A 27,675-nucleotide genomic window follows, 5' to 3' on the forward strand; every position below is an offset into this window, starting at 1 on the left:
ATAAATAAAGCCTCAGTGCTTGGCCTTCCATGCATGCTGCCCTCCTGCCATTTGTTGCCTCTTTCTTGAAAAGAATGATTTTATACTATGCATTAAGAGTGCCTCACTATGTACTATGTGTAGCATACTAAATTCACACACAAGAAGCAACAGTGTGTAGGCACTGCAAACCCTATTGCCATCTGAATCCTCCTGGCCTCACTTCTTCAGTGGCAGTATACTCCCAGGTGTGTCTTATTAAGTTCTGCTGGACCCTAGACTCCCAGCCAGTCAGGACTAAGAACCACAAATCAACCGCAACTATGTTTCAGATACCCTTTCTTGGAGGCGTCTGGGGACTTCCCAAGCAATTTCCTAATACACAGGGACATGGTTTGATCAATTCTGAGTGCAACACCAGGGTCCCCCGTCTCTCCCCACACTCCTGTGCAGATTTACCCCACAACGCAGCACTCTCAGCCTATCACCTCATGCTCCCAACTGTCTCACTCGTCGGCTCACCCCTGCCCCCATCAGCCTCGTCCCCCTCACCAGTTCCCCAAGCTCCTCTACCTCACCGCTCCCATCCAGCCTCACCCCCTTCACCGGTCCCCAATCTCCACCTCCCCTCTCCCCTCAGGCACCCCCAACATTAAGCCCCCCGGCGAAAGCCTCCAAGACCCACTTGCCCCCACAGGCTCCCCCTCCTCACGCCAGTCCTTGGGCCCCCGACACCCTCCTCCCACCCGGCGCCCCACTCCAGAGCGAGCCCCGCTACTAACATAGGGCCCACACGGGGGAAGCGACTAGCACAAAACTTACCGCCCGCCGCCGGAGACTAAGGAGAGAGGCTGCAGCGCCAGCCAGCGCGGGACAAACGCGTCACTTCCGCTCCCCGGCGCATCCTGATGACGTACTGGCGTGACCGTGGTGCAGTTGGCCTGGCCATCAGCCTAGGCTGCGCGCATGCGGCCAACCTGAGGGGCTGGTGCGTGGCGGCGAGGCAGCCTCTAGGCCCGGAGGCGCTGAGCGATGCCCACACGTCAGGCGCGCGGCCCCGCCTCCCGCCTAGGTGGGCTCGGGTGACCCCCCGCGGCTGCAGCGGAGCCTACCGGGACCGGAGACCGGCGGGAGGTGACTCCAGGAGCCGCGGGTCTGTTTGTTACGCGCACTTGTCAGCTGCGCACAGTGCGGCTGTTCAGTCTCACCCCGCTGAGGAAAGGCTCGCTCTCCCGCTTTTACAGATGGGGAAACTGAGGCACGGAGCCTTGGCTTGGGCCACGCAGAGCGCGGAAAAGACGACAGTCCGGCATCCCCGTCCTCTATTGTATAAGCACTGGACACACTGCCTCTCTTCTTGCAGTGCCGTTAGTGAGTTCTTTGCACATCCTGATTAAACTGACCACAGGGCGTGCCCAGACTCAGTGGCACGTCTCAGCCTCCGCGCTGGGCATAAAAATCCTGTTCTGCATTCCATCTTTTTACCTTTTCGTTCATTACATTCTGATTACATTTACAAAATAAGAATAAAAAACGGACACTATAGATTACACTTCACAGCTATTTGTTTTGAATGTTAGAAGTAGAAAGTAGGGCTGTCAAGTGATTAAAAAAATTAATTGCAATTAATCACACTGTTAGTAATAAAATACCATTTATTTAAATATGTTTATGGACTTTTTCAAATATATTGATTTCAATTACATGTTGTATTCTGTGTTGTAGAGTGCTCACTTTATATTTATTTTTGATTACAAGTAGTTGCACTGTATAAAAACAAAAATAGTATTTTTCAATTCACCTAATATAAGTACTGTAGTGCAATCTCTTTATCATGAAAGTTGAACTTAAATGTAGACTTCTGTACAAAAAAAATACATTCAAAAATAAAAAATTTTAGAGCCTGCAAGTCCACTCAGTCCTACTTCTTGTTCAGCCAATCACTCAAACAAGTTTGTTTACGTTTGCAGAAGATGCTGCTGCCCACTTCTTGTTCATGTCACATGAAAGTGAGAATAGGTGTTCTCATAGCACTGTTGGAGCCGGCGCTGCAATATATTTACATGCCAGATGTGCTATAGATTCATATGTCCCTTCATGCTTCAACCACCATTCCAGGGGACATGCGTCCATGCTGATGAGGGTTTCTGCTTGATAAATCCAAAGCACTGCAGATGAACACATGTTCATTTTCATTATCTGAGTCAGATATCACCAGAAGAAGGTTGATTTTCTTTGGTGGTTCAGGTTCTGTAGTTTCTGTATTGTTTCTCTTTTAAGACTTCTGAAAGCATGCTCCACACCTCATCCCTCTCAGATTTTGGAAGGCACTTCAGATTCTTAAACCTTGGGTTAAGTGCTGTAGCTATCTTTAGAAATCTCACATTGGTACCTTCTTTGCCCTTAGTCAAATCCGCAGTGAAAGTGGTCTTAAAATGAACAACGTGTGCTGGGTCATCATCCCAGACTGCTATAACATGAAATATATGGCAGAATGTGGGTAAAACAGACCAGGGGACATACAATTCTCCCTCAAGGAGTTCAGTCACAAATTTAATTAACAAATTTTTTTAATGAGCATCATCAGCATGGAGGCATGTCCTCTGGAATGGTGGCCGAAGCATGAAGGGGCCTACGAATGTTTAGCGTATCTGGTACATAAATACCTGGCAATGCTGGCTACAAAAGTGCCATACCTGTTCTCACTTCAGGTGACACTGTAATTAAGAAGTGGGCAGCATTATCTCCCATAAATGTAAACAAACTTGTTTGTCTTAGCAATTGGCTGAACAAGAAGTAGGACTGAGTGGACTTGTAGGCTCTGAAGTTTTACATTGTTTTGTTTTTGAGTGCAGTTATGCAACACACAAAAAATGTACATTGTAAGTTGAACTGTCACAACAAAGCGATTGCACTACAGTACTTGTATGAGGTGAATTTAAAAATACAATTTCTTTTGTTTATCATTTTTACAGTGCAAATATTTGTAACAAAAAATAACACACTTTGATTTCAATTACAACACAGAATACTATATGAAAATGTAGAACATCCAAAATATATAATACATTTCAATTGGTATTCTATTGTTTAACAGTGCAATTAAAACTGCAATTTTTTTTGAGTTAATCGCAAGAGTTAACTGCGATTAATCGACAGACCAAGTAGAAATTAAGGGTAAAGTCCCCATAAAACAAAATTTTGCTTATTTTCAATAACCTCTATTAAAACAAATTTCTTAAATAAAAATTAAATATTTTATATAACAACTTAAGCCAAATTTTTTCCTTGTGGCTCTGTAATGAGGTAGGAGGTACTAATTACCTCCAGTTTACCAGCTAAATGCACACCAGATGCCTTACCTGTTTATTCTGGATTGGAAATTTACAGGAAACGTGTTTGTGTCTATAGTGAAAAAAACACCATAACTGGGAGTCTCACTGTAAGTGTCAAGAGAAGCCAGGACAGGTGTACTGATACATTCCTTATAATATGGGTCATCATTCTGACAGAGTGCCTCTATCTGGTTCAGCTTTTATTGCACATATTCTGTCCATAAATAGGATGATTTCAGGTTCCAGAGTTATCATGCCACCATCTTTCATTAACATTAAAGATTTTTAGATTTTAAGACCAGAAGGGACCATTATGATAATCTAGTCTGACTTCTGGCATGAAACAAAGGCACAGAAATTTAACCAAGAATTTCTTGCATCAAATCCTAATTTCTGTTGAGCAAAAGCAACTTTTGATGAGCTAGAGCATCACTGTTAGAAAGACATTAAATTAACAAAATCAAGACATCCAAGTAATGCAAAAGCTCTGAAATAAAGCATATAAATGTCATAGATCAAGGAATGAATGCACACTAGGAGGCAGCACACTGAAAGAACAAGCATTACAAATTCTGACACAATGGTGCCTATAACTTGAAAACAGGCAATCTCAAGAACAAACAGCAGATGAAGAAAGTCTGTTATAACCATATATGGCTAAGAAATTAGATGACAAAAACCAATCAAAGTGGAATTCAGCTTAATTATACAATTATAACAAAAATTAGTACTGTCAAACAGAAGCATTGAAACATTAAGGGGTGGAGGGATAGCTCAGTGGTTTGAGCATTGGCCTGCTAAACCCAGGGTGGTTGTGAGTTCAATCCTTGAGGGTGCCACTTAGGGATCTGGGGCAAAATCAGTACTTGGTCCTGCTAGTGAAGGCAGGGGGCTGGACTCGATGACCTTTCAAGGTCCCTTCCAGTTCTAGGAGATGGGATATCTCCATTAATTAATTTATTTTATTTATATTTATTAACCCTCACCCCAATGAGATACAAATGTATTAATCTTATTTTGCAGATGGGCAAAATTGCTAGGGTGATTAAGCAACTTGTCAAAGGTCACAAGGCAGTTCAGTAGTAGAAATGAGACTGCATTCAGATGGCCTAATTCCCAGTCCCAGACTCTAATCCTTAGACCACACTCCACTCCTAGAGACAGCATTTAGAACCTAAGGGTATGTCTACACAGGGATAAAAGACCTGCAGCATGGCTGCAGTTGGCCCAGGTCAACTGACTTGGGCAGTTGAGCTGACCGCGCTCGGGCAGTGGAGCTAAAAATTGCTGTGCAGACATTTTGGCTCGGACTCCAGCGTGAGCTCTGGGACCATCAACCCTTGCAGATCCTAGAGTTTGGGCTCCAGCAATTTTATTTACAAAGCAATTTTTCAGCCCCAAAGCCCAAGCCCTATGAGCCAGAGATAGCTGACCGGGCCACCATGGGTTTTTTTAATCCCTTTGTAGACATACCCGAAAAGTCCTTACTTGTTAGCTGCTCTACTCACCAGAATACACTGTGCCCCACCTTCCCCAGAGAGAGATTTACATTGTCTAATAGAAAAAGGCTGTTTTTTTCCTCATCGTCCCCAGTATGCCTGGGGTTTGGGAGTTTCAGCTGCGTTACCAAGGTACAGTCACGGATCACTGAAGAAAGTTTTCATATGTATTTAAATAACCACATTCACAGATAGAAACTTACATGATGGAATTTTTTATTTTTTTCTTAGAAGAAATAATAAAAACATTATACATTAATTTTATTCTTTTCAAGAATAAGTAAAAAACGAGGATGTTTAATCATGTCTGTTTGCATCATACACAGGAACAATCATGATTGGTATCCACAGGATCAGATATGTATTACAAACAGAATTAACAGTTATATTTAATTGATTATGCATGATGGATTTTTTTTTTTTTTTAGAAAGTACTCAAATGTCCTACCTTACATAAATACCGGAATTGTGACTATACAAAATACCTACAAAATAATATGTACAGTGTATTTCAGTCCAACATTCGTAGTTTGGTATCAAATACATAAAGGTTTGGCCCTGACATAGAAGCAGCAATTAGAGCTACTGTGTTTTCAAGTTTCTCAGACACTAAGGTATCTTCCATTTAAAGGACTGCTGAATGGTGAGCCAATACCCTTAGCTGGGGTGACCAGACATCCTGATATTAGGGGCTCTGTCTTACATACACAACTATCTCGTTTCCCCTGAAAAAAAAGGGTCCCAATTTTTCTCACTTGCTATCTGTTCACCCTACTATTACCCACTTTATAAATTCCTCTCTTCTGTAACACACTTATTTAAATCTTCATTTAGATCCGTCTGCCTGCATTGAAACGGCAATTCACTGATTCTTTCTCCTGATCAATGACTAGTTAGCAAAAACTTGGCTCTGGGGGTGCTGAACCACAGCAACTTTCTGAGGCTTTCAGCAAGCCCTGCCTTACTGCAATTCAGGAACTGAAATTCTCTCAAAGTGGATACTGATGACCATTTCTGGTCTCCTGCTCCTCCTCTTCTCCATCCCTTACTGATAGGATAGAGAAGAAGTGATTTGATTCTCTCCTAAAAACAGTTAGAAGAGGAGGTGCCCAGCTGGTGTAGTTTGACTCATATTTTCTTAGACAGGGTTACTAATTTGACTAGCAAAATGTGGTTCCAGAAGCGTCATTAATTTAGTAAAATGCTGCTAAAATAGGCATGAAGTGTTCAGCTTTCTAGAAGAGGCTTAAAAAGCTTTATAAATTTGCAAAAGTCTGAGCCACAATTGCAAGGTATAATTTTGTTTTTAGGTGAATTAGATGCCAAGTCTGTGGATTTTGCAGGCTTATTGCCTCACTGCCCATCTTAGCTGAATAAGACCCTAAAATCAGACAACCCTATGTAATGTTACCCATACAGTGTATGCAAAAAAAATGGACAGGTGTTCATATTTATAGGATTGTAAATTCCATGACACCCAATGCTGATTCATGACTCAAATCTGCAGCGATACGAGCTTACCGAATACAAATCTGGCTTTTTAGTCCACATGCCCCTACCCTCACAGTGGCTAAGATAAGTCCTAATATCCATTCAAAAGGAGACAGGAGCTACCTATGTGATGAGTTAGAAAACAGAACTGAGGATGGAGTTGAGAGGGAAAAGCACAATGCCTTTGCTGACATTGAAAAGAATCCTTAACACACAGACCAGGCTTCCATAACCTCCAAAAGAAAACCACCACCCTATACATGCTATGCTGCAAGAGAAACTCAGTTTATCCCACTGTATGACTCCATTATAATCATTCTGGTTTGAAGTTTATGTTGAAAAGCAAGGCTAAACATCCACCCCAGTTCTGAGGCATCATGTTGGGCTGGCCTTGGGAGCACTTTCATTCCTTAAGACAAACACAAGAGTGATTATAGAGATCTGCAGTGGTTGGAAAGAGAACAAGAGAAAAGAAAATGTCCGAGTTATTTTCAAGACACCTATCCCTTGCTATTGGTATGAGGGTAAACTTAAAGCACCTACACTGGGGATATAAAATATTAAACGGTTAACCAGTAAGCATTAGTCTTACTGGTTAACCCACCTAACCATTAACCCCCAACCCTGGGCCAGCCGGCCAGAGCGGCCCAAGCCCTGGGCCGACCAGCCAACCCCAGCCTCTCTCCCTTTAATCGGTTAACCGATTAAACAATATAATTTTAATAGTTTAAACGGTTAACTTTTTAATCAATATTTACATCCCTAACCTACATCCACTAAAAGATGAAAACACAGGGAAAATAACCCGCAGAAAAGGGGAGAAACTATGAATAAAAGTCAGGAATGGGCCATGAGTTATAATTGCCTTTTAAAAACAAACAAAAAATATCAGCTTTGATTCATATTTGAATAAGGTATTATTCCTTATGGCTGCTTAAGTAAGTCACCTGTGCTAAAATCCAGGCAGCAGAGTCAATGCAATATAATGGAGTCTTCACAGTAATTCACTTGTGCGACAAATGCTACTCAGATTTTTATAGGAAAGTTAGAGAAAGATCAAATTGCAGAGTGGCTAGAACACTGGGATCACTAGTCATAAGGGGAGAAAGGGATTCAACATGAAATGGTCACAACCTAATTACAATTAACCCAGCATTTTATATCCACGGGGAGATTAATATATATAATAATCATTGTCTGACAGCAGCTTTATTAACCACATCTTCAGATGGTGGATATATAGTTTTGGGGATAGTATCATCATAGTTAATGTACAAAATGCAGAACTATCTGTTTCCTTATATTTGCAAGTCAGTTGGTCCCTTCAGTCAAGCATCAGTATGCCATACTAGGGTTGGGGGGAAATTTTAAAATAAATACCTGCCTTAGCCTGCTGTGATTTTTCTTTATCCTGTGGTTTTCAGTATCACCGTCCTTGCCAAATTAGCTAGATATTCACACAATGCTTTAGTTGAAGGCCCTATGACATTCCAGAAATCCAAGCCTATATATTTATTCTGATGCAGTAAAATCATGCATGCAAAATAAGGATGTGTCCTTTGGTTTTCAAACAAACATATTATACTCTTTGGCAACAGGAAATTTGTCATGTTTTCCAAAGAGAGAACATTAGAGAACTCTGTTCTTGGAGTTTAATGGACCTCAAAGGCCTGACTGTTGAGCCACCTAACGATCCAAATCCAAGCAATCTTTGCATGCAGTTCACGTATTTTCTCTTTAACAAAAAGGCATATGCAACCAAAAAGAAACTGGCAGTGAAAATAATGCATTGGGTAACTTACATCAGGACAAGCTAAAAAAAAAAAAAAAAAAAAAAAAAACAATGCTTTCATTAAGCCACTTATATAACATCTTAAAATGGCAGTTTATGGAAGATGTGTACTTTCTATAAAAAATATGCTAGACACTTAAAATATTGATTCCGTGCACAATTATTGACAATTATCTACCTTTATGTAAGCCAAGAAGGGATACTGGTCTTTGAAAATCTCAGTGAAATTGCAACTGTAAATTCTTGGCAGAATGCTAAGTCAACTATTGGAAGGCAGAGCTTAAAAATGAGCTAGATCTCACAGAGTGCACAGCTTTACCTAGGGCTTTGCATCTAGATGACATTCATCTGAAATTTGGCTGATTCACATAGTTTATTTGGCTAGATGTTGAGCTGTCACAAGGCAAATGGAGCTACAGATCTGTTTATCCCTTGTGTAGATGAGAAAAATAGTGCCAGGCTGGAAACATATGCCAATTGGCTATGTGCAGAATGTGTCCAATAAATTCTACTGACTATGCTCAACTTATTATGGGATAGATAGTAGGCTCTTTCATATAGACAGACTCTTCTGAAGCTAGCATGTTGTCAAACAGAACTCTAAGCTTAATTTTTTATTTCCCTAAAGGGATCTAGACATGCAGCAGATTTGCCCAAATAAGTAAACAGGTCTAAAGAGACAACTACAATTGCAAGTTATATCTAACAGCTAAAAGGAAACAGTTTTATATTGCAGCATGTCCACTCTACATTAACTACTGGATTTTTAAACAATGAATAGCTTTGTTTGGGTGTGGACCCAATATCCCTGACCTTACAGCACAGACCACTCTCCAGATCATGTCAGATGGGCAGACATAAAGCTAGTGCAAACATTAGTGTGTAGGCGGCAAAAAAGGATTAACACTTTGAGAATAATACCTTAGCTTTGTTTTTTGTTCCCAATTTTTCACAGCCCAAACACTTCATGATCCCCAGATTGCATCTTATAGGGGTTTGTTACTTGTAGTTTAATGGTTTGGTTTACTGGAGAAAAGAACTTATTGTTAGCAGTTGAAAGGGCAATTTCTTTTATATTAAAAGCCCTATATGATTGAGCAAATCCATCACTTGTAAAATACATACAAGACATTTTAATTTTACTTTAAAAAGTTTTAGTTTTTTAACACAGTACCTACCTAGTAACTACATCTTTAGTAGGATTCTATTTTTTTCCACATTGTTTGAGAGATAAATCTGACTGTACACAGAGCAAGTTGCTATATTTTTGTCTGATAAAAGTTAGGACATGCCTATGGCATGATACACTGTGCTTCATGACACTGATTTGGGTTTCACTAACATTAGGTAAAACCAGGACTACACCAGTTACTGTAGGAAATTTCTAAATCTTGATTAATGACTGTGGCTGCCCTATGGAGAGAGAGAGAGGCCTATGCTGTAATCTTGACAACAATGAAGAAAGATTTAGCATTTTTTAAAAGTGAAATAATCAAAATGAAGCTGAAGCTTTCTACCTTCTTTCTCTCAAAGCACTGATTTTTTTAAAATACTATATCATGCAAAATTAAAAAAAAAAAAACTTAAAAAAAACAGATGCCAGAATATTCTCAGTTTAAGGTTAAAACTCGACCCTTAAACTCTATCCACTCTGACTTCTTATCACTGTAACAGGACATACTAAAATACTTGAGCACAAAAGCTAAAGACAGAGTTGTAACCCCGAGTTTCAAGAAGTCTATTGTTTTTAACTGCTCTCCTATAAATTAAAAAAAGAAAAATCAAACTCATTCCCCTCTTGCCTTAAAAATATTTTATGATAAATTACAATGCAAAGGAAACTTTTATATTTCTAAAATTAAGACAGTACTTACTATGGAAATGCTGATGCCTCATTTATTTCTGAAAATTTCCAGTGTTTTTTGCCTGATAGCAACTATACTTATTTGTGTTGACTCCTAGTATATAGGCATGTGTGTGTGTGTTTCAGTTTTGTAGACACACGAATGTGGTCGGTACCCAGGCAAACTGCAATGCTCCAGTTGTTAGAGAATTTCAAAGGAAAGCACAAATTCTCTTTGCTGGCTTTATACTCAAGAGTAGCTGCCCATATTCGTAGTTTACACTAACAGCTGTGTAAACGAAAATGACTGATTTTGTCTTTCAAAGTGCTTTCTTCCAGATCCTCACCATGCACACACACAGTCTAGGATGTTTAAAAAGAGTGGCAACTAGACATTTTTTTCCTATCCACTAGTTTCATCCTACTGCAAGCATGCAGAAAACAGGGATGGGTCACGTTATCACATTACTTTGGTGGGGCTGGGGTACAAGTTATTTTTCCATCTGACACTGAAGTTTTATCTCCAATATAGTCTTGTTATTTATTTGCAGAGTCAAGGAAGGAGTATGAAGCCAATGTTTACCATGTTGGATTACTCTTGGTCTTCGGTTCTACATGTCAGTTTCTAGTAAACCAGGGCTTATAGGATCTTCTCCTTTTTTTCCTCTCTGCAGCAAAGTCCATTCTTTCACCTGTTGTGAATTCAAAGAAACCAAGCATTGTCAACAGCTGGGGTAGCGTCCATTTAAGACAGAGATCCTCTGAGTTGTGTCAGGTTGTGATGGAAGAATTAAGAGCCATATCAATCATATGGCTTTAAATCCTTGGATATTAGTGGCTTGGTATCTTCAGTTGTGCTCTGTGAGGGTTGTGAGGCTGCCACTGCCAGGCTTTGTATTGTTTCTTGCTGATGTTGCTTTGCCTTGTTATATAGCAAAACGCCAATTGTTACTAGAACTGTCCCAATGGCTGAGAGGCTTGTAATTTTGTTACCAAACACAATAATACTTAGCCAGATTGACAACGCATGCTTCACAGTACTAGCAACACTGAAACAACAAAACACAAATATTAAGGACTGAAAGGCTTTGACATTCGCCACACACAATATATTCAGTATGCTCCATCACACTTGGATCTTTTGGTGCTTTATCTTGCAGAAAGCCAGATTCCACTTTTCCTGCTCAGGCTAATAAAAAAGTGACTCCTTTAAGTATCAGCAATAACATTTGTGTAATATCCCTAAACTGAGAGCTAATGGGAATAATTAAAGTCACCAAGTAAGAGACATGCTGCTTTTTTAAAAGCATACAATAGAATGTCACTAATTCTCCCTTGGCTAATCCACTCACCTACTCATTCCCACCAGAAAACTGGCAGTATCAGCAAATATTTTAAAATTAGAATCACACACCTAAAACTCCATTCAGCAATTTGTAAGTGTATCCCTATGTGGTTGCTTATTTATGTGAAATGAGGCTAAGAACTGTGCATACCTGTCCCACAAGCATAATGCTAAGGATCAAATCCTGTTGTCCTTACACACAAAAGCAGTAGTTCCTTTGCAACCAGTGGTACTACTCATACAGTACAAGGATTTGGCCCTATGTTTGATTTTTGGATTTGGAAAACATCCTCATTAATTTGGAATACATATAGAATTTATTTTATTTATTCCACCGTATAGCATTTTCAATCAGTTACCAGTATGAGATGGTCTAAGGAAGGAAAGAACCATAATTTTGACACAAAATCTATAGTTTTACCTGAAAGTTACAGGAGAAATCTTTCCCATCAAGGCATATGCTGTAACACTCTGCAAATGGAACAAGACTCCATCTATTAGGAGCAGTACAATGACATCTTGGTTGTAACTGAAACGCCTTCCACTTTTCCCAATCACTGGCACATCCTAAAGCCAAAGAATGGAACAGGATTTTAAGAATCTAGCTGTGTCCTGTTTTCTTTTACAAGCAAACATAGGCTAGGCAACTTAATTTTACCCCTAGGCCTAAAGGAGGCACTTCTTTATACTGGAAATAAAGACAGGAATATTTAATCTAATTTTCAGAAGTAGGAGATGGAATGTTTATACCCTTCATGTTTTATCTTCTCTGCATGAGAGAGCAAGGAGAGCCTAAGCCTTATCTATCTGAACTTTTCCTTATTTGTCACTTATCCTGTGTGATATTTCCTCCTTTGAATATTAACTTGTTACAACAAAAAGCTTCTCTATTAACCCTCCACCAACCCTGACACCTAGCCTTACCCAAAGAGATGACAGATTTAATTTTGTAACTGTTGATGTAATTTGATTGTCATGATGACTTGGCCCATTCACAATGAGATGAGTTCCTAACCCACCCTAAACAGAGCACACTGACCCTGAGTTAGTGTCCAAACTCATCCCCTCTCAGTATCTACCCTGAATTCATGTTGAGATCTTAACCAACTATTATAATTCTACTAATTAAGGGTTTTAGCACCAAAATCTCAGGTCACTCAGTAGAAGAGCTCTCTATTCCTGTAAAGAGCCTAAAGTCTGCCAATCTGTTGTAGTCACCTAGCACAGGAATTGATGGTAATCAGAATTAGAGGCATATGTTCTTTCACTATTGCTGCTCTCTTCCTTCCTTTATATTTGAGCTGTTTTTATTCAGATTAAAAACTAAGGTTCTCCCTCAGCATCACTTTTTGAAAATAATTTGTATTCCCCCCTCCCCAAACAACAATGAAATGGTGATCACACAAGAGGATTTTAAAGAGAACCAGGAACCATGCATCTTCTGAATCAAAACACTAATGTGTCCAAGCACTGCATGGGGATATTTTTGAAGACCTCTTTGATCTAGCTAGCATGGTTACAATAATTGCTTTTGTGACAGATATTGTAACTGCATACAGTATCTTTGGTGGAACATATATTAAGTTTATATATCACTGTGGGCCAGGGATTGTATGCATGATTGTGATCTACTTCATGGTGGAGGATTATCAAAGCTCTTCCAGGAACCAAAACCAGTAGGGGGTGATTAAAATGACTCGTGTAGGATTTAAACACATCCAGAGAGGTACCACCCCTTGGGATCCACACATATGCTGGTTCAAACTGGATTTTCCAGAGACCAAGTAACAAACAAAGAAAGGGTTTTGGCATAAAAGGACTGCAGTTAAAATGACTCAGGGCCTTCTTTCTGATCCAGCAAACAGGATCTTCTGTCCGGGGGGGCGGGGGAGAAGGCAACCCTTGTTGAAGGGTTGGAAGGACTTTGTCCTGTTAGGGCCCCATAACTCTGATGTGTGACCTCTAATAAGCTTTCAGCATGTGTATAGGAACTTCCATTGTTTTGTATAGGTTTTCTCAGTAATGCTTTTGCCTTAAGAATAAATGTACTCGATTAGAAGGAGTTGTGAAGTAATTTGTAGCTGCTGGCAATACACTGTCAGCAAAATTAATCTTTGTTAACAAATAAAAATTCTTACCATGAAAAATATCCAAGCTGGAATGAGCATAATAACTGCAGCAGCACTTGTGTAAAACTGAAGTTCTGGAGCACTATAAATGGAAATCAAATAATACAAAAATAAATATTTTTAAAAGCTTTTCCTTAACTGTAACAGAAAGAAAGCTGTATTACATTTAAATAGAAATCTCTGCACTGACACTTTACAGTGGTCAAAAAACCTTTTAAAAATATCAGCTAAAAGTCTCGTGGAAGACAAATTCAAAATTTCTTATAGAACTAACAAAGTTTGCTTTCCATGCTGGCTGAGATGGCCTTGAATTTAATAGGCAAGCTGTTTTTAAAAAACAAATTCAGTTTATGGAATTGCTTCTGAACAACACACTGTAGTGTTCACTTAACATTTTATATCATTTGTTTTCAAAGGTATTGTAATTGTGGATAGGCAGAATTTGCTGCAATAATTGATTACTGATTCATGCGTTCTGTATTGTTAATACCTTCATGTACTGTTCATGAGTTTTAAAATGTGGAATGGAAATTAAGGGCCTGTTTCTGCAAGCCTAGTGGGAGTTCTATGCAGATGGAGGGCTTCCAGGTTTGGGCCCCAAGGAGTTATTTTTGTGTTTGGGAGTAAGTGACTGTCATTTTAGATATCCTGAGGGAATTTCTGGTTGATCATGATTTAGTTTCCCCAGCAAATGCTTATGGATATTTTGGATACAAAAGTTTTTCGTCCCTCTCCTGACACACAATCATTTAAAGTACAGTATATAGGATATACCTGTCATCAGCAAACTACATAGAGAAGACAGAAAGTCTTGTCCCAGTCCCACATGACTATAAACAAGTGTTTCCCTGATGTTTCCTGGGTCCTTTCTGTAAGCTGTATATTTGAAATATTGTAGATACTTACGAAAACCTATATTTGTCTCCACTGAGCAGCTTTTTGGAAAAAACATTTTGCAAACTGGGGAAACAAAATCAAAACATTTATCTGTAGGCGCCATTTATAGTGAACAGATGAAACAATGAACTTAATGGTAATTTCCATAAGACAGAAAATGAGGTTTTCAATAAAATACTTCCTGACAGTCATATACAACTTCAGATTTACACTGGGTTTTCTTCTATTTCATGCATTTAAACAGAATACTTTACAGATCAGAACAAAGATGCATTCAGAAAGAAGGCCTTTAGTAAGCAATTTAACTTCTTTTGCTGCATATATATTTATATCTATATCTGTATATATATATCTATATCTATATAGATATAGATAAAATGAATATCCTATAACATACTTTAGAAAGTTTTGATATCCTGTTTTAAATTTAATTAATTTGCTTTAATTTCCCATTTTATAAACAGCACACTATTCACTATTAAGTAATAAACTTTTTTAAAAGAAATGAAAGTAAGATCAGAGAATTACAGAACGCACTATAACACAATTACTGTATTGAACAAAATCTTCCCAGAATTATAAAGTTACCACAATACAACGTTATTTTATTTTAATATTCTCCCAACTGCACTACTTTTTTCTTTTAACCAGCTAAGTCTCAGATTCATATATTACTGTCTTTGAAATATATACAAAACACCAATCTACTCTACACATTCCATATAAATATTGACATACTGCAAGTGAAAATGCTAATTTACATTTTTGCATTGCCTTATTAACTTTTAACATTCAGAAGCAGTGTAAGGTTCCTTTGCAGTTAACATTTTAAATATAAATGGTTTAGACTTTAAATTTTCAAGTGCTTCCTAGAGAACTGAACTAAAATACTCTTTATTTTTCTTTTACTGTTCAGCTGTGCTCTAGGAAATAGTGATAAAAATTAATACAAGGCAAGAATATCCAGCCTGTGATGGTGTAGTGCATTGATATGGGCATTTAGAACAAATAAGTGCATAGTTATTCAGTATTCAGACTAATCTACAACACTGCAATTAACCAAAGCAGAAGCACCACACCTGATTTGCAGGTACATAATTTTAAAAATAAAAGATGCACACAGCCCTCTCATGCCTGCACTTGCATCTGTCTTGAGATATAGACAGAAATGATTTGAAATAGAGGCTAGAATCATCACTGTCTTGCACCTGGTGTATTTATTTATACTTATGCTAAGTGAATACAAATGAACAAGTGTGTAGAATCAGGCCTACAATCATCTTGTCTGCCTATTTTGTTTTAACACAAGGATATCTGGACCCCAATTAGATCTAAAAGGCAAAACTTTTAAAGGAAATGACGGGCTGGACATGAATACTAATCCAAATACAACAACAGTGGCAAGAACCAGTGTCCCCTGTAAACAATTCTGGACCACAGAATTTGACATTTTGTAAACAAAAATTCCCAGCAGTCTATTACACTGATTATTTTTGAATTGCCCACCATTTAATGCAGACACACGACTGAAGAATTTTGTAGATAATCTCAACTGCCTTAAACATATTTAAGAATCAGAAAGTTCTCTGCATTTTAGTTTATATATTTTACCTTGCAATAGGATATAAGTGTATCAGAAAACTGTCATGGCTTTCTGATTACTTTGAGTTTAACTATAGTCAATAATGATTTACCATGCCTGAAGTTTTCCATTTTCATGTGGTATTTGAACTCATTGTTAACCTAGCATATTAAAATATTATCCCAATAACCTAACTTAGAGTACTTCAATTATCTTATTAGCAACATTAAATATATATATATATATATATATATGCTCAACCTTAAGTTTAGAGTTGCTAGTGCTCTTCCATAATATATTAGTTGCAACATACTTGTGCATTACTGGTTTTATGCATTTGGCAATTCTTCCATAACATGGTCACATATTTTATTAAAAAAACATAAGCAACGTATATTCACCATTTGAGTTCACCAGCAATAAGAACCTGCAGTTGATTGGCTCTGTCCCACCCTCCGCCTGGTAGTTAAAAGAAAAAGCTACCACAGGCTACAAACCAGGACACTGCTAGTCACAAATGACAAAATGGTTGCATACTGGTAATCCCTGGTAAAGACTTCGTCAAGAGTCATGAACAGAGATAATTCAATTGTACATGACTTTGTAGCATAGGAGTTGTTCTATTCTTTATCCACTGTGTTCTGACAGGTATGGCGTTCTCACCTCTAAGAGCAGTATGCTTTCTATTAAGAAATAATTCTCTGAATACCAAGAATCAATATACTGTATGGGAAACACCAGCTGAACTGTACAGTCTGGGACAAGATATGGCTTAGTTTATTTGTAAACTAACAATTCCTTCTCTTCTCCACATGCAACCTTCATCAGGCCTCACCAGTCCATGATGTTAGTAGACAAAGCTGCCGAAAAACCCAGAATGTTGAAACTGATTTCAGTGGCTGTACATAGAGCTAATCCTCCCATGACAGGAATGAGAGACAGATTCACCAGCAATCCTGTAAGTGAAAAAAATAAATTAAAAATTGGCTTTAAACCAGAGCTGTGTGAGTAATGGATTTTTATGTTTGCTAGCAGTTCCAAATTAAAAAAAAAAATCATTTTGGGTCAACACAAAAACTAATTTTGGGGGAATTTCAGCAAAAGGAAAAAGTTGAAAAATAATTGTTTCAGGTTGAACAAAATGTTCTGTTCTACATAAAACTTTGTTTCTATTTTGAGTGTTTAATGTTTTTGCATCTTTTAAAATAAAATTGAAGGTAATTTCAAAATGAAAAGCTGTTTAAACTCAAAAAAATCAAAATGTTTCATTTCAAAAATGTCAAAATGAATCATTGTATGCAGTGCTATTGTAGCCGTGTCAGTCCCAGGAAATTAGCGAGACACGGTGGGTGAGATAACTTTTATTGGACCAGCTTCTGTTGGTGAGAGAGACAAGCTTCCAAGCTTACACAGAGCTCTTCTTCGGGTCTGGTTTTTTCCAGAATATATCCTGGCTATGATATATTTTGTACCACGTATGCCTTGTGTGGTGTCACTGGAAAAGTCATAATCTGTTGAACATTACTGTCCTGTTGAAATGTGTGTGTCATTGTATATGAAGTTATGAGATTTTGCTGTATTTGTTACTGAAACGTGCTGAGAGTCTGGGAAATGCCCACAGACCAGTTCCTTAGAAATAACAAAGGAACTGTGAACACAAGTCTTGCATGTCAAGCCTCAGGTACACAAAAGCAAGAAATTGCAATTCATATGAAGGACTGAATGCAGGGCACGTAGGCAATGGGGCTGCCCAGAAGTGGATTTACCATGAAATAAACCGTGCGGTGGCACGGAGCCCCTACTGACAGGGGGGCCCCCAAAATGCAGGACAAATCTCATCTGACAACCTGCACTTGAGTCCCGGCCGGCGGCGTAGCAGGGCTCAGGCAGGCAGGCCGCCTGCATGCTATGGCCGGTGGCCCCATGCTGCTCCTGGAAGCATCCGGCTGCTGGCACGTCTCTGCGCGCCCCTGGTTGGGGGGAGGTGGCTCCAAGCGCTGCCCCCACCCTGGAGAGCGCACAGAGACCCGCTGCCCCCCTCACCCCAAGGAGTGCGCAGAGAAGTGCCAGCAGCAGGGCTAAGGCGGCTCCCTGCCTGCTCTGCCTCCTCCTTCCATGCCATGCCATTCCCGGAAGTGGCTGGCATGTCCTTGCAACCCTTGGGGGGCTCTCCGCACGCTGCCCCCGCCCCGAGCACCGACTCCGCAGCTCCAATTGGCCGGGAACCCCTGCCCCCCCCCCACCTAGGAGCCGCTGCCAGAGGGGTGTGTGTGCCAGTGGCTTTGGGAGCCGCGCCGCCTGAGGTAAGCGCCGCCCCCCGCCACACTCCAACCCCCTACCCCAGCCCAGAGCCTGCAGCCTGCACCCAAACTTCCTCCCAGAGCCCGACCCCTCCCCCCTCCCGCACCCAACCCTCCTGCCCCAGCCCAGAGCCCTCACCCCCTCCTGCACCCCAACCTCCTACCCCAATCAAGGTACCTCACTTTATTTTAATTTACTTCCCATTACTTATAATATAGGAGGAGGATGAAGAAAAAAGAATGAAAAAGGGGGGCATAAGAGAATGATCTTTTTCTTGGCTGGGTCGTGGGAGGGGGCGAAAATGAATTTGTGCACAGGGCCCCACTAACTCTAAATCCGCCACTGGGGCTGCCTAACCCCAGGACATAGTAAGGATTTTTCCAACACCTGGAGGAGAGTATAAAATAAGGGACAGTGACATCATCAGGTCCCCTTTCCTTCCAAACCTATACTGAAGGCAACAAGATCACTTGGAAGACAAAGAAATATTTGAACTGGGAGAAGTGGTCCTAACTGGAAGAGCTTCCCAGTTAGCACAGACTGTTGTAGGCTTTTGGGTCAGAGAAACCTTCAAATCTGACTTAACTTGATAAACTTTAGGAATTAGACTGCGATTTTATCTTGAATTTCTTTGTGTAACCAATTCTGATCTTCTATGATTATGCCACTTATAATTACTTAAAATCTATCTTTCTGTACTTAATGAACTTATTTTAATGTTTTATCTAAGCCTGTGTGGTTTTGACTGAAGTTTGGGGAATCCACTCAGGTTACAAAGCCTGGTGCATATTAATACCTTTTGATGGAAAGACAAACAAATTAATGAGTTTACTCTGATCAAAGGGATCTTAAGCAGTGTAAAATGGACATTTCTGGGGTGCAAGTCTGGACTAGGAATATGCTGCAGGTGTCGCCCTGTATGTAATTCAAGAGTGGTTGTGCACAGCACTCTGGTATATGTCTAGGGGTGACTTGCATGCTAGAGGGCTGGCGTGAGTGGGCAGAGTGGCAGCTCACAGAACAAAGCAGGGCATAGTGCACTCCAGACCGGAGAGTTAAGAGGGCACAATGATCCAACAATCCAGATTGTACTGTGGGGCATGTCACAATTACTTCACCCACCCTGTCTTTCTAAAATGAATAATTGTGACTGAGAGGGTTTTTTTTTTCTGAAAACAATTCACCTAACCAGAAAGAAAATCACAAAGTGTTTCAGTGACGCTGAATCTGCATTTTTCAGTGAAAAAAGTTCCAGCCAAAAAAATTTATCCAGCCCTACTTTACACTACTGTACTTCCAAAACGACATGCGTCAGATAATACAAATTTAGAAAAAATTAATGAGCTACATTTTAACTTGTTTAGTAATGACTCCTCTCATTTCAAAACTAATGGATATTTTAGTTTCAATCAAAGGAGATTTCAGACAAGCTGTTGACCTGCATTTAAAGATATTATAGGTGTACTGAGTTACCAGCACATCTGCCCTGCAGAGGTAAATTAAAATTGATCTTCTCCAGTCTTGGTTTTCTTGTCAATGTCCTCAAATGGCAGAAGAAATTAATATTTGCCCTCCTGCCCTGCGATTGTGCTAATCCTCCTTCCTCTGGCTTCATTCAGTCCTCTCCCCCTCAGACTTCATGTCAGGAAGAATGCACATTGCTGATCGGGGCAAGGTCTCTCAAAGACTAGAAGACTAGAATGCAATTGCAGTTCAGTGGTGATTATGAAACAGCACGTAAGAGGCCAGTTTTATTTTTTAGCCTCAGGCTGGACACAGTGAAGACACTCAAGATTTTTAAAATGCTTGTCAGATCAGCAGCTTTCCACAGGGGAGAAACATATACATAAAGTTAATTTTTAAAAAATGTACCATATATTCTTGTTCATAAGCCGAATTTTTTTAGTCAAAAAGGGCAGCACCAGAGACGGGGGTCGGCTTATGAACGGGGATAGAGAGGGAGAGGTGGGACACAGCCCCTCCCCCCAACAGAGGGAGCAAGGAGAGGCAGCACAGCCAGCAGAGCCAGAAGGGAAGAGGCGGGGCCAGAGTCTCTCCGCTTCTGGCCACGCTGCTCTCCCCCCCAGCCTCGGAAGCAGCTGCAGCTCCGGGGCTGGCCGGCTGCAGCCATGCCGCTCGGCCCCGCCCACTGCAGCCGTGCCGCCTGGCCCAGCCCACTAGAACATGCTGTGGCTGCGCCGCCCAGTCTGGCCTGCCGGAGCAGCTCCAGCCAGCTCAGAGACATCCTCCCCTGGCCCTCCCCAGATAAAGTGGGAAGGGATGGGTTGGGGAGAGTGTGGGGATCCCAGGCTAGGGGTGGGGTCATGTGGGGGGGGTGGTCACAGGGGTTACTGCCCTGACTCCCAGCTTCTCCCCCCCCAAAAAAATTTCCCCACCAGTTGCTGTCCCGGCCCGTCAGGGTAAGCAGCTGGCGCGCCGGGACACTTTGTTTACTTAGGTTTACCGCCATGCCTGCGGACGCTTGAGGTAAACAAACCATCTCGGCCCACCAGCGGCGTATCCTGATGGCCTGGGAGCCAAAGTTTGCTAACCCCTGAATTATAGGGTCGGCTTATGAACGGGTTATAAAAATTTTCCATTTTTACTTATCCATCTTGGGGGGGTCAGCTTATAAACGAACCGGCTTATGATCGAGTATATATGGTATCTAAAAAATTGTAACAGTATTTTTTTTGGTCAAAAAAGCAAATTTCCAACCAACACTGTCCTTTGACAAATTACTTTAAAAAAGGTCCTTGCCTGCTCAATTTACAGTTTAGACTCTGTTCAATAAGGACAATTTTTCCAGCTGCATTAATCACTAAACAACTCAGATGGAATCTCTTTGTCAATCGCCAAATAGCCCACATTACATTGCAAAATGATTACATTCCAACAAATTACTTACCAGTGTATTCCCCTAAAATCATCCGGGACATAATGACAGTAAAAATAGGTGCAGAGCTTTTAACTGTTTCAGCAAATGAAACAGCCACATTTTTCAAGCTTACTAGACCTAAAACCACGGTTGCAAACCTGAAAGAGACACATACAAAGTCAAGCAGAGACAGTAAAACAATGCTTAAATGGCTTATTTTAGCTTTAGATGCTTAACAAACATAATTTAGTTACTGTGCCACAATATACACATTTGTGGTATAGTAACTAAATTATGTATGCTACATTTAGCTTCCTATTTCATCAGAATGAAAGGTAGCTTCCATTCAGTTTCCTTTTAAATCATAAAACACAACAGTGCTGAAAGACTGTTCAATAGCTGCTCCCAGTTTAGTAAAAACCCATTTAGACTTGAAGTGAAGGTGAGCCCAAACAATGTTTCAATAGCCTCTCATCAGGCATGATATATAGTCCTGCTCTATCTAAGGCTATAGCAAATATTTTCTTTTAAAGATGTAAGTTTAAAAACAACATGTAATATTTTATAAATATTTTAAGTAACTTCTGATACAAATTGCTAGGAAAGGATAATAGGAGGACACAGCAATACCACAATAAATAGTAATAATCAGAACAACTGGTAGTCCTGAATGAAAACAAAGTATTAGTCTTAAAGAGAAGAGAAACATCACATCACCAAAAGAAAATATTAAGAAAAGAGAGAGGTTTTTTTTGTTTTTTTTTGAGATGATGGATTAAAACCAATGGAGTGCAAAGAAAGTTTCAAAGACTTGTTGTCAGAAGAAAAGAGGTGTTTAGAAAGAGCAACTGAAGGACGGATGGATCATTGTGAGATTTCTGAGAAAATGTTTTGTATGAACAATGCCCTCTGCCCTTCTCATGAAGGAAGAAGAGACGTGAAAGTGGGTCTCCTGTAAGGCAGTACACAGTGCTACCACCTATACTGCCCCCCTGGAAATATTCAGCCATTTACCTCATCAGTCCAACAAACAGCATTGTCATGATGAAATTGGGAGGGTAAGAGATACGTGTTTTGTGCTGGTACAAACAACATGGAACAAACATTTTTATGCAGCCAATGAAAGTGGTTGAAAGCATCTGAACAGCACCTAAGGAAAAATGAGAAACCAAGAGAGGTCAGAAGATGAATACGGCATTAAGTACCAAGCTATCCTAGATACCAAATTAGATCAATTTAGTTTCAGAGATCTTTGGTAGGTGTCAACAAATATAGATGCTTATCTCTAAGCTTCATAAAATTATAGTAAAAACCCTTTCCCTCTGAAACGACCAGCAGGATAAGAGACAAAGATTAGTTCATAGTTACCATGCCCCTCTACTCCTTAAAAACCAGGTATGTTAACACAACTATTGTTCATGGTCATATGAAGACCAAACCTTTGCAATTCAGTGAGACCTTAGATACATGTAGGTCTCTGGAGATAAGAATACAAACAATTTATTTAAAATTAGACTTTAAGTTAAAAAAAACAACAACCCTAAAAACACAATTTTACCACTCAATAGACTACAAAGTTTCATTGTATACAAAAATTATATAGCACTCCTCTTTAAAGTGCTTTACAAACATTACCTTACAAATCTTCACAGAATCCCTATGAAATAGTTTTATCCCACCTTCTAGAGGGGGAAACTGAGGCACGGTGATTTAGCAGATTCACTAAAAGCCAGAGGGAGTCCATGTCAAGGCCAAAATTACAACTTAGGCATTCCTAGACCCCAGTCCTGTGCTTAGAACACTTGACCATGCTGCTCTCACTCTGAACAAACCACTCATCAGTTTAAGTCTATCACACAGAATCTGACACTCAAATATTTTATTGGAACTGAAGCTTATAATGAAAATCATAATTACCTAGCATGCTGGGCTCTCCTTCCAGCAGTGAAAGAATGTATTTGTTAAGAAAAAGGGTACAAAAGCTGAAGAAAAACCACAATGTGAGGTAGATCAGAGCATGAGAATTCCAGATGCCCAAGTCCGACTCAATGACTGTAGTCTCGGTGATGGTTATTTTCAGTACATTTTCTTCTGGTACACTGTCACTCCTGGCAATTACAAATTTCTCACTCCTGCTAGCAAAGAGGGGGCCCAACTGAAATAATGATTTCCCCTTTGACTTTTCCTCAAGGACAGGAGGATCTAAGTCCACCAGAGTCTGAGTGTTTGTTACAGACGACATGTTGATGTCAGGAGACTACTGTTTGGTCTTAACATAAAGCAACATTGACTTAGTACTGAACCGCACAGTGAAGAGACAAAAATAATGTCATGTAATTAATCTTTCGGCTCCAATGGTCCACAAAAGTTTATTTGGTCCTCCAGACAGCATCTTGTTTAGAAATAAACTTCACAAACTTCCTTCCAGTGGTCAACTGCATTTTCTGAAGATTTAAAAAAAAGAAGGAAAGAGTTCACAGTTATCTGAGTACACTTTCATTTTCTGAATATTTCACATCACAGAAATGCCATTTTCATCTGCAGCTTATGAAGAGGATAAAGATTTGTATTTGTTGCATTTTTTAAAAATTGATTTCTCCCTGCTAGCATGATCAGGATATCAAGTCCTAGAAGAAAACCTTGCCTAAACATAGCTTTTGAAGTGCTCAAGATAGCACTGGCAAAATGAAACCTCAAAGGTCTGTTTTGTTTTAAAGGTTTCCTCGCCATCAAAATATATTAAATGAATACCTTCACTTTCAATTAGAGAATCTATTCTTATTCAATGTGCTGTTCTCTATTCTGCTTATTCATAGATTCCAAGGTCAGAAAGGACCATTGTGATCATCTATCTCACCTCCTGTATAACACAGGCCATAGAACATTCCCAAAATAATTCCTAGAGCAGAGCTTTTAGAAAAGCATCCAATCTTGACAACCAATTGGTGGAAAAATCTCCATGTAAGAGCCAATCACTACTTTACAACTCAGTTATCGGCAACAGGGCATGTCTCTTCATTTCTATTCTCTTATGAGTTACACAAAGTCTGGTGAACCACAGAAGAATTTAGTGAGTAAAAGAACAAGGAACAACACCCTATGCCAGGGGTCAGCAACGTTCGGCACGCGGCTCGCCAGGGTAAGCACCCTGGCGGGCCGGGCCAGTTTTATTTACCTGCTGACGCGGCAGGTTCGGCCGATCGCGGCCCCCACTGGCTGCAGTTCGCCGTCCCGGGCCAATGGGGGCGGCGAGAAGCCGCAGCCAGCACATCGCTCGCCCGCGCCGCTTCTCGCCGCCCCCATTGGCCTGGGACAGCAAACCGCGGCCAGTGGGGGCCGCGATCGGCCGAACCTGCCGCGTCAGCAGGTAAATAAAACTGGCCCGGCCCGCCAGGGTGCTTACCCTGGCGAGTCGCGTGCCGAACGTTGCCGACCCCTGCCCTATGCTGTCTGTTCTTCCACATAAACTATGTGACATATTCACAGTAATGCAAGTAATCTTTTTTCACAAATAGGGTCCAAAGTTTGCAGTAAGGGCTAAATTGTTCTATAGTAACTTTTTACCATCAGCATAAAAAGCCACCAACAGATTTACTTTTTTAGTTTGTAGTCTATATTCTGGGAGTGGGGGAGAGTGAAGACAAGAGAACAGCTCAGGTAGAAAGGAAATGAATTATAGGTGGGGCCTTTCATGGAGAAGCTACTGGTTCCAAACAAGTAGTTCCTACATGAATGAGCAAGTTGGAAAGGTATATTTAGAGCAATGACACAGACTGAGGCTCGAGAGCCACAAGTGGCTCTTTACTGTGTCTCCTGCAGCTCTTTGCAGCGCATGATGTTAAAACATTGTGTGATTTAATTATTAATCAAACTAAGTTATAAACCAAACAGGATGCATTTACTAGGTTATTAACCAATTGTAGTTGATAAAATAATAATACTTGGTCAGTCATTTTGCTATGAGAATAATACATACATACACACACACACACATATATATATACGCGCACACACACGCACATACACACACACACACATATAAAATGGTAAATGAAACAATGAATTCACATTACTGTGGCTCTTTTGAGTAATGTTGATCGCTAAGTTGGCTCCTGAACCACTGGGTCTGAGTATCACTGATTTAAAGTATCAGTGTCTCTGAGGACACTCAACTGATTGAAGAGTTTAAAAAATGCCACTATTTGGTGGCAGGTTACCCTGGGCATCTTGGAAACAATGTCTGCAATGAGGTCGTTATACAACAGTGCATCTGAACAATGGCAGCACAGCAAACATACACAGCAAGTACAAAACCCACAGGAGTTAGTAAGAGCTAATGGACCTGCACTGGTTTTTATAGGAAAATGTTTATTCAGTAAATTGGCCAGGATACACATTTGCTTTCTTCTCTTTTTTTTTAAGCCAGACTTGACATGGGCATTACAAAACCTTTGATAAATGAGACTGAAAAGTTAATAAGTTTCACTGTATCATAGCTTTTGTAGTCCCACTGAACTTCAACTATTCTGTATTGAAAGTTTCTACTTCGCAGATATTACTTTTATTCTGTAGCAAAATGGACCTCCTCCTATCCACCACTGCGCCCTTTTCCTCCTACCAGCAGCAGAACACCCATTGTTATGAAAGAGTGCTAGGGTACTGGCCCTTCCTATACTGATTCCTGTACCTCATATATTCATGTTGATCTAAAAATGCTTTTAAGGTGGTTAATTTCACTTATGAGCTAAATACATTCAGTATTATTTTTTTAAACAGACAAATTGCTTAAGAGTGCTGCAGCACAAATTTTGGGCAAACTCCTTTCTTCTCTAAGTCTGACACTTCGAAGCACTGAGTTTTACATAATTGTAAATTCTATAGTAATACTGAAAGCCTCCTTCCCCTTTGATTCAACTAGTTCAGCCTGGATTAAGCCCACATGCACCCTCAACATTCACGCAGAACAAGGCCATGAAATTGTAGGATCTCATGATCTGAGGATGACTAATTTCTGCAGCTGTTAGCGACCCGGAACTGCAAACATTTAACATTTCCCTGGGAAAAACTGAACATTTTCTTTTGTTGCACAGTGATACATTTAGGCTTGGTACTGATCTGTCTCTCTCTCTCTCAGGTACTTATAAGTTACCCCACTACCGCAGTATCTGAGAACCTAACAATTTGATGACTTGGCCTGACCAAAGGAAATGAATGGCAGAAATCTCACCAAAAAATATGTCTAATTCTAAAGCTCACTAGCAGGAACACAGTTCATATCAGCTCTAGTCATTATCTGCTGATTATAAATTTATTAAGAATAGCATCAGAGGGATAGCTGTGTTAGTCTGTATCCACAAAAACGAGGAGTCCGGTGGCACCTTAAAGACTAACTTTATTTGGGCATAAGCTTTTGTGGGTAAAAAACCCAACTTTTTCAGATGCATGGAAAGATCCCATGGAAAGCTTATGCCCAAATAAATCTGTTAGTCTTTAAGGTGCCACCGGACTCCGCGTTGTTATTAAGAATAGCGTCAATTTTCCAAAGGTTTCAGGGAGACAGCTAAAATATTTGGGAAAAATAAGGGATTCATAAAAATCAGGGAAAGTGGTTTGACTGACCAGCAAGCTTTGTAATATCTGCAATTCTAGTAACTCCTGCCTCGAGTTCAATAAGGAGCTAGCCAGTCAACCAGCTTCCCAAAACACCCGTCAGCATAGTGAAAGACACGTCCCTGTTCCACAGCGATCCACGATTGGGGGACCTACAACAGTGTCTCTGAGGAGAGGCACATGAAATACTAGAGGTGGGGATGGGAGGTAAGCTGCTTCAACTGCTAACTGGTTCTCAGTAAATCTGTGTTTTATTGTACCTGTGCATAAGCTTTGAGAACCTTTTCAACCACTGTATCCTTTCTCACGGAACTCCCTTGATTAAATTTACAGTGTACACTGCTGAATCAATAAAGAATAGGCGCTCAATGAACCATAATGTAGTGAAAATTTAGTTCCAGTACTAGTCGCATTGACTTCAAAAGCATTACCTTCCTTGAGCATAGTTACGAATGTGGAAGTGTTCACAGGATGGGACTCTAAATATATTTACAACATGACAACCAGTGAAACATGTACGGGAAACTACATTAATGCCATGGTGAACAAACTAAAATAGGCTACAGCAGCTTCTAGCCAAGAGAGATATTAAATGTCATAAAATATTTATCTTTATCATTCATAGCCATTTAATGTACAGCAGAGTTGGACTGATTCTCCTGTTTTAAGAACAGTACTCTGTTTATTGAACTGTTAATGAAGATAGGGAATCCAAGATTGAGTTCTTTGCCACATATAAAGTAACTGTGTCCTCCCTTCAAGAACTTGGTTTTAAAGGGGCAGGAGGGGGGGGGGGGGGAGTACAAGGACACAAACCATGGAGATTACACAGCAAAACATCTTCCTAGGGCAATATGTTGGTCTCTGATCAGGGAAGATTTCACTTGTTGAATTCCTATTACTGCAAAATAGACTTATTTTCATACAAATGGGATTTTTTTAAAAATAAGTCAATGGAATAAAAGGGAATGATGCAGAGTGGGGAAAAGCAATG

The 27,675-nt window shown here is 40.0% G+C and overlaps 2 protein-coding genes across 2 annotated transcripts in view; both read right to left on the reverse strand.

Moving 5' to 3' along the window:
- LOC135893485 (cyclin-dependent kinase 11B-like) overlaps positions 1 to 877 on the reverse strand; it is a 29,117-nt gene extending 28,240 nt beyond the window's left edge. Inside the window, exon 1 of the mRNA XM_065421315.1 lies at positions 802 to 877. The gene's annotated coding sequence lies outside the window, so the exon portion shown is untranslated. The remainder of the gene's footprint in view (positions 1 to 801) is intronic.
- A 9,864-nt stretch (positions 878 to 10,741) lies between these two features.
- Positions 10,742 to 23,358, reverse strand: SLC35E2B (solute carrier family 35 member E2B). The gene is given in 8 exon segments (XM_065421414.1): positions 10,742 to 10,988; positions 11,706 to 11,851; positions 13,423 to 13,495; positions 14,320 to 14,373; positions 16,728 to 16,848; positions 21,102 to 21,229; positions 22,086 to 22,221; positions 22,989 to 23,358. Coding segments are annotated over 8 exon segments (1,275 nt in total).
- Between the last annotated feature and the right edge of the window lie 4,317 nt (positions 23,359 to 27,675).

Source organism: Emys orbicularis, chromosome 22 (genome assembly GCF_028017835.1).
Source record: "Emys orbicularis isolate rEmyOrb1 chromosome 22, rEmyOrb1.hap1, whole genome shotgun sequence".
Classification (NCBI taxonomy): domain Eukaryota; kingdom Metazoa; phylum Chordata; order Testudines; family Emydidae; genus Emys; species Emys orbicularis.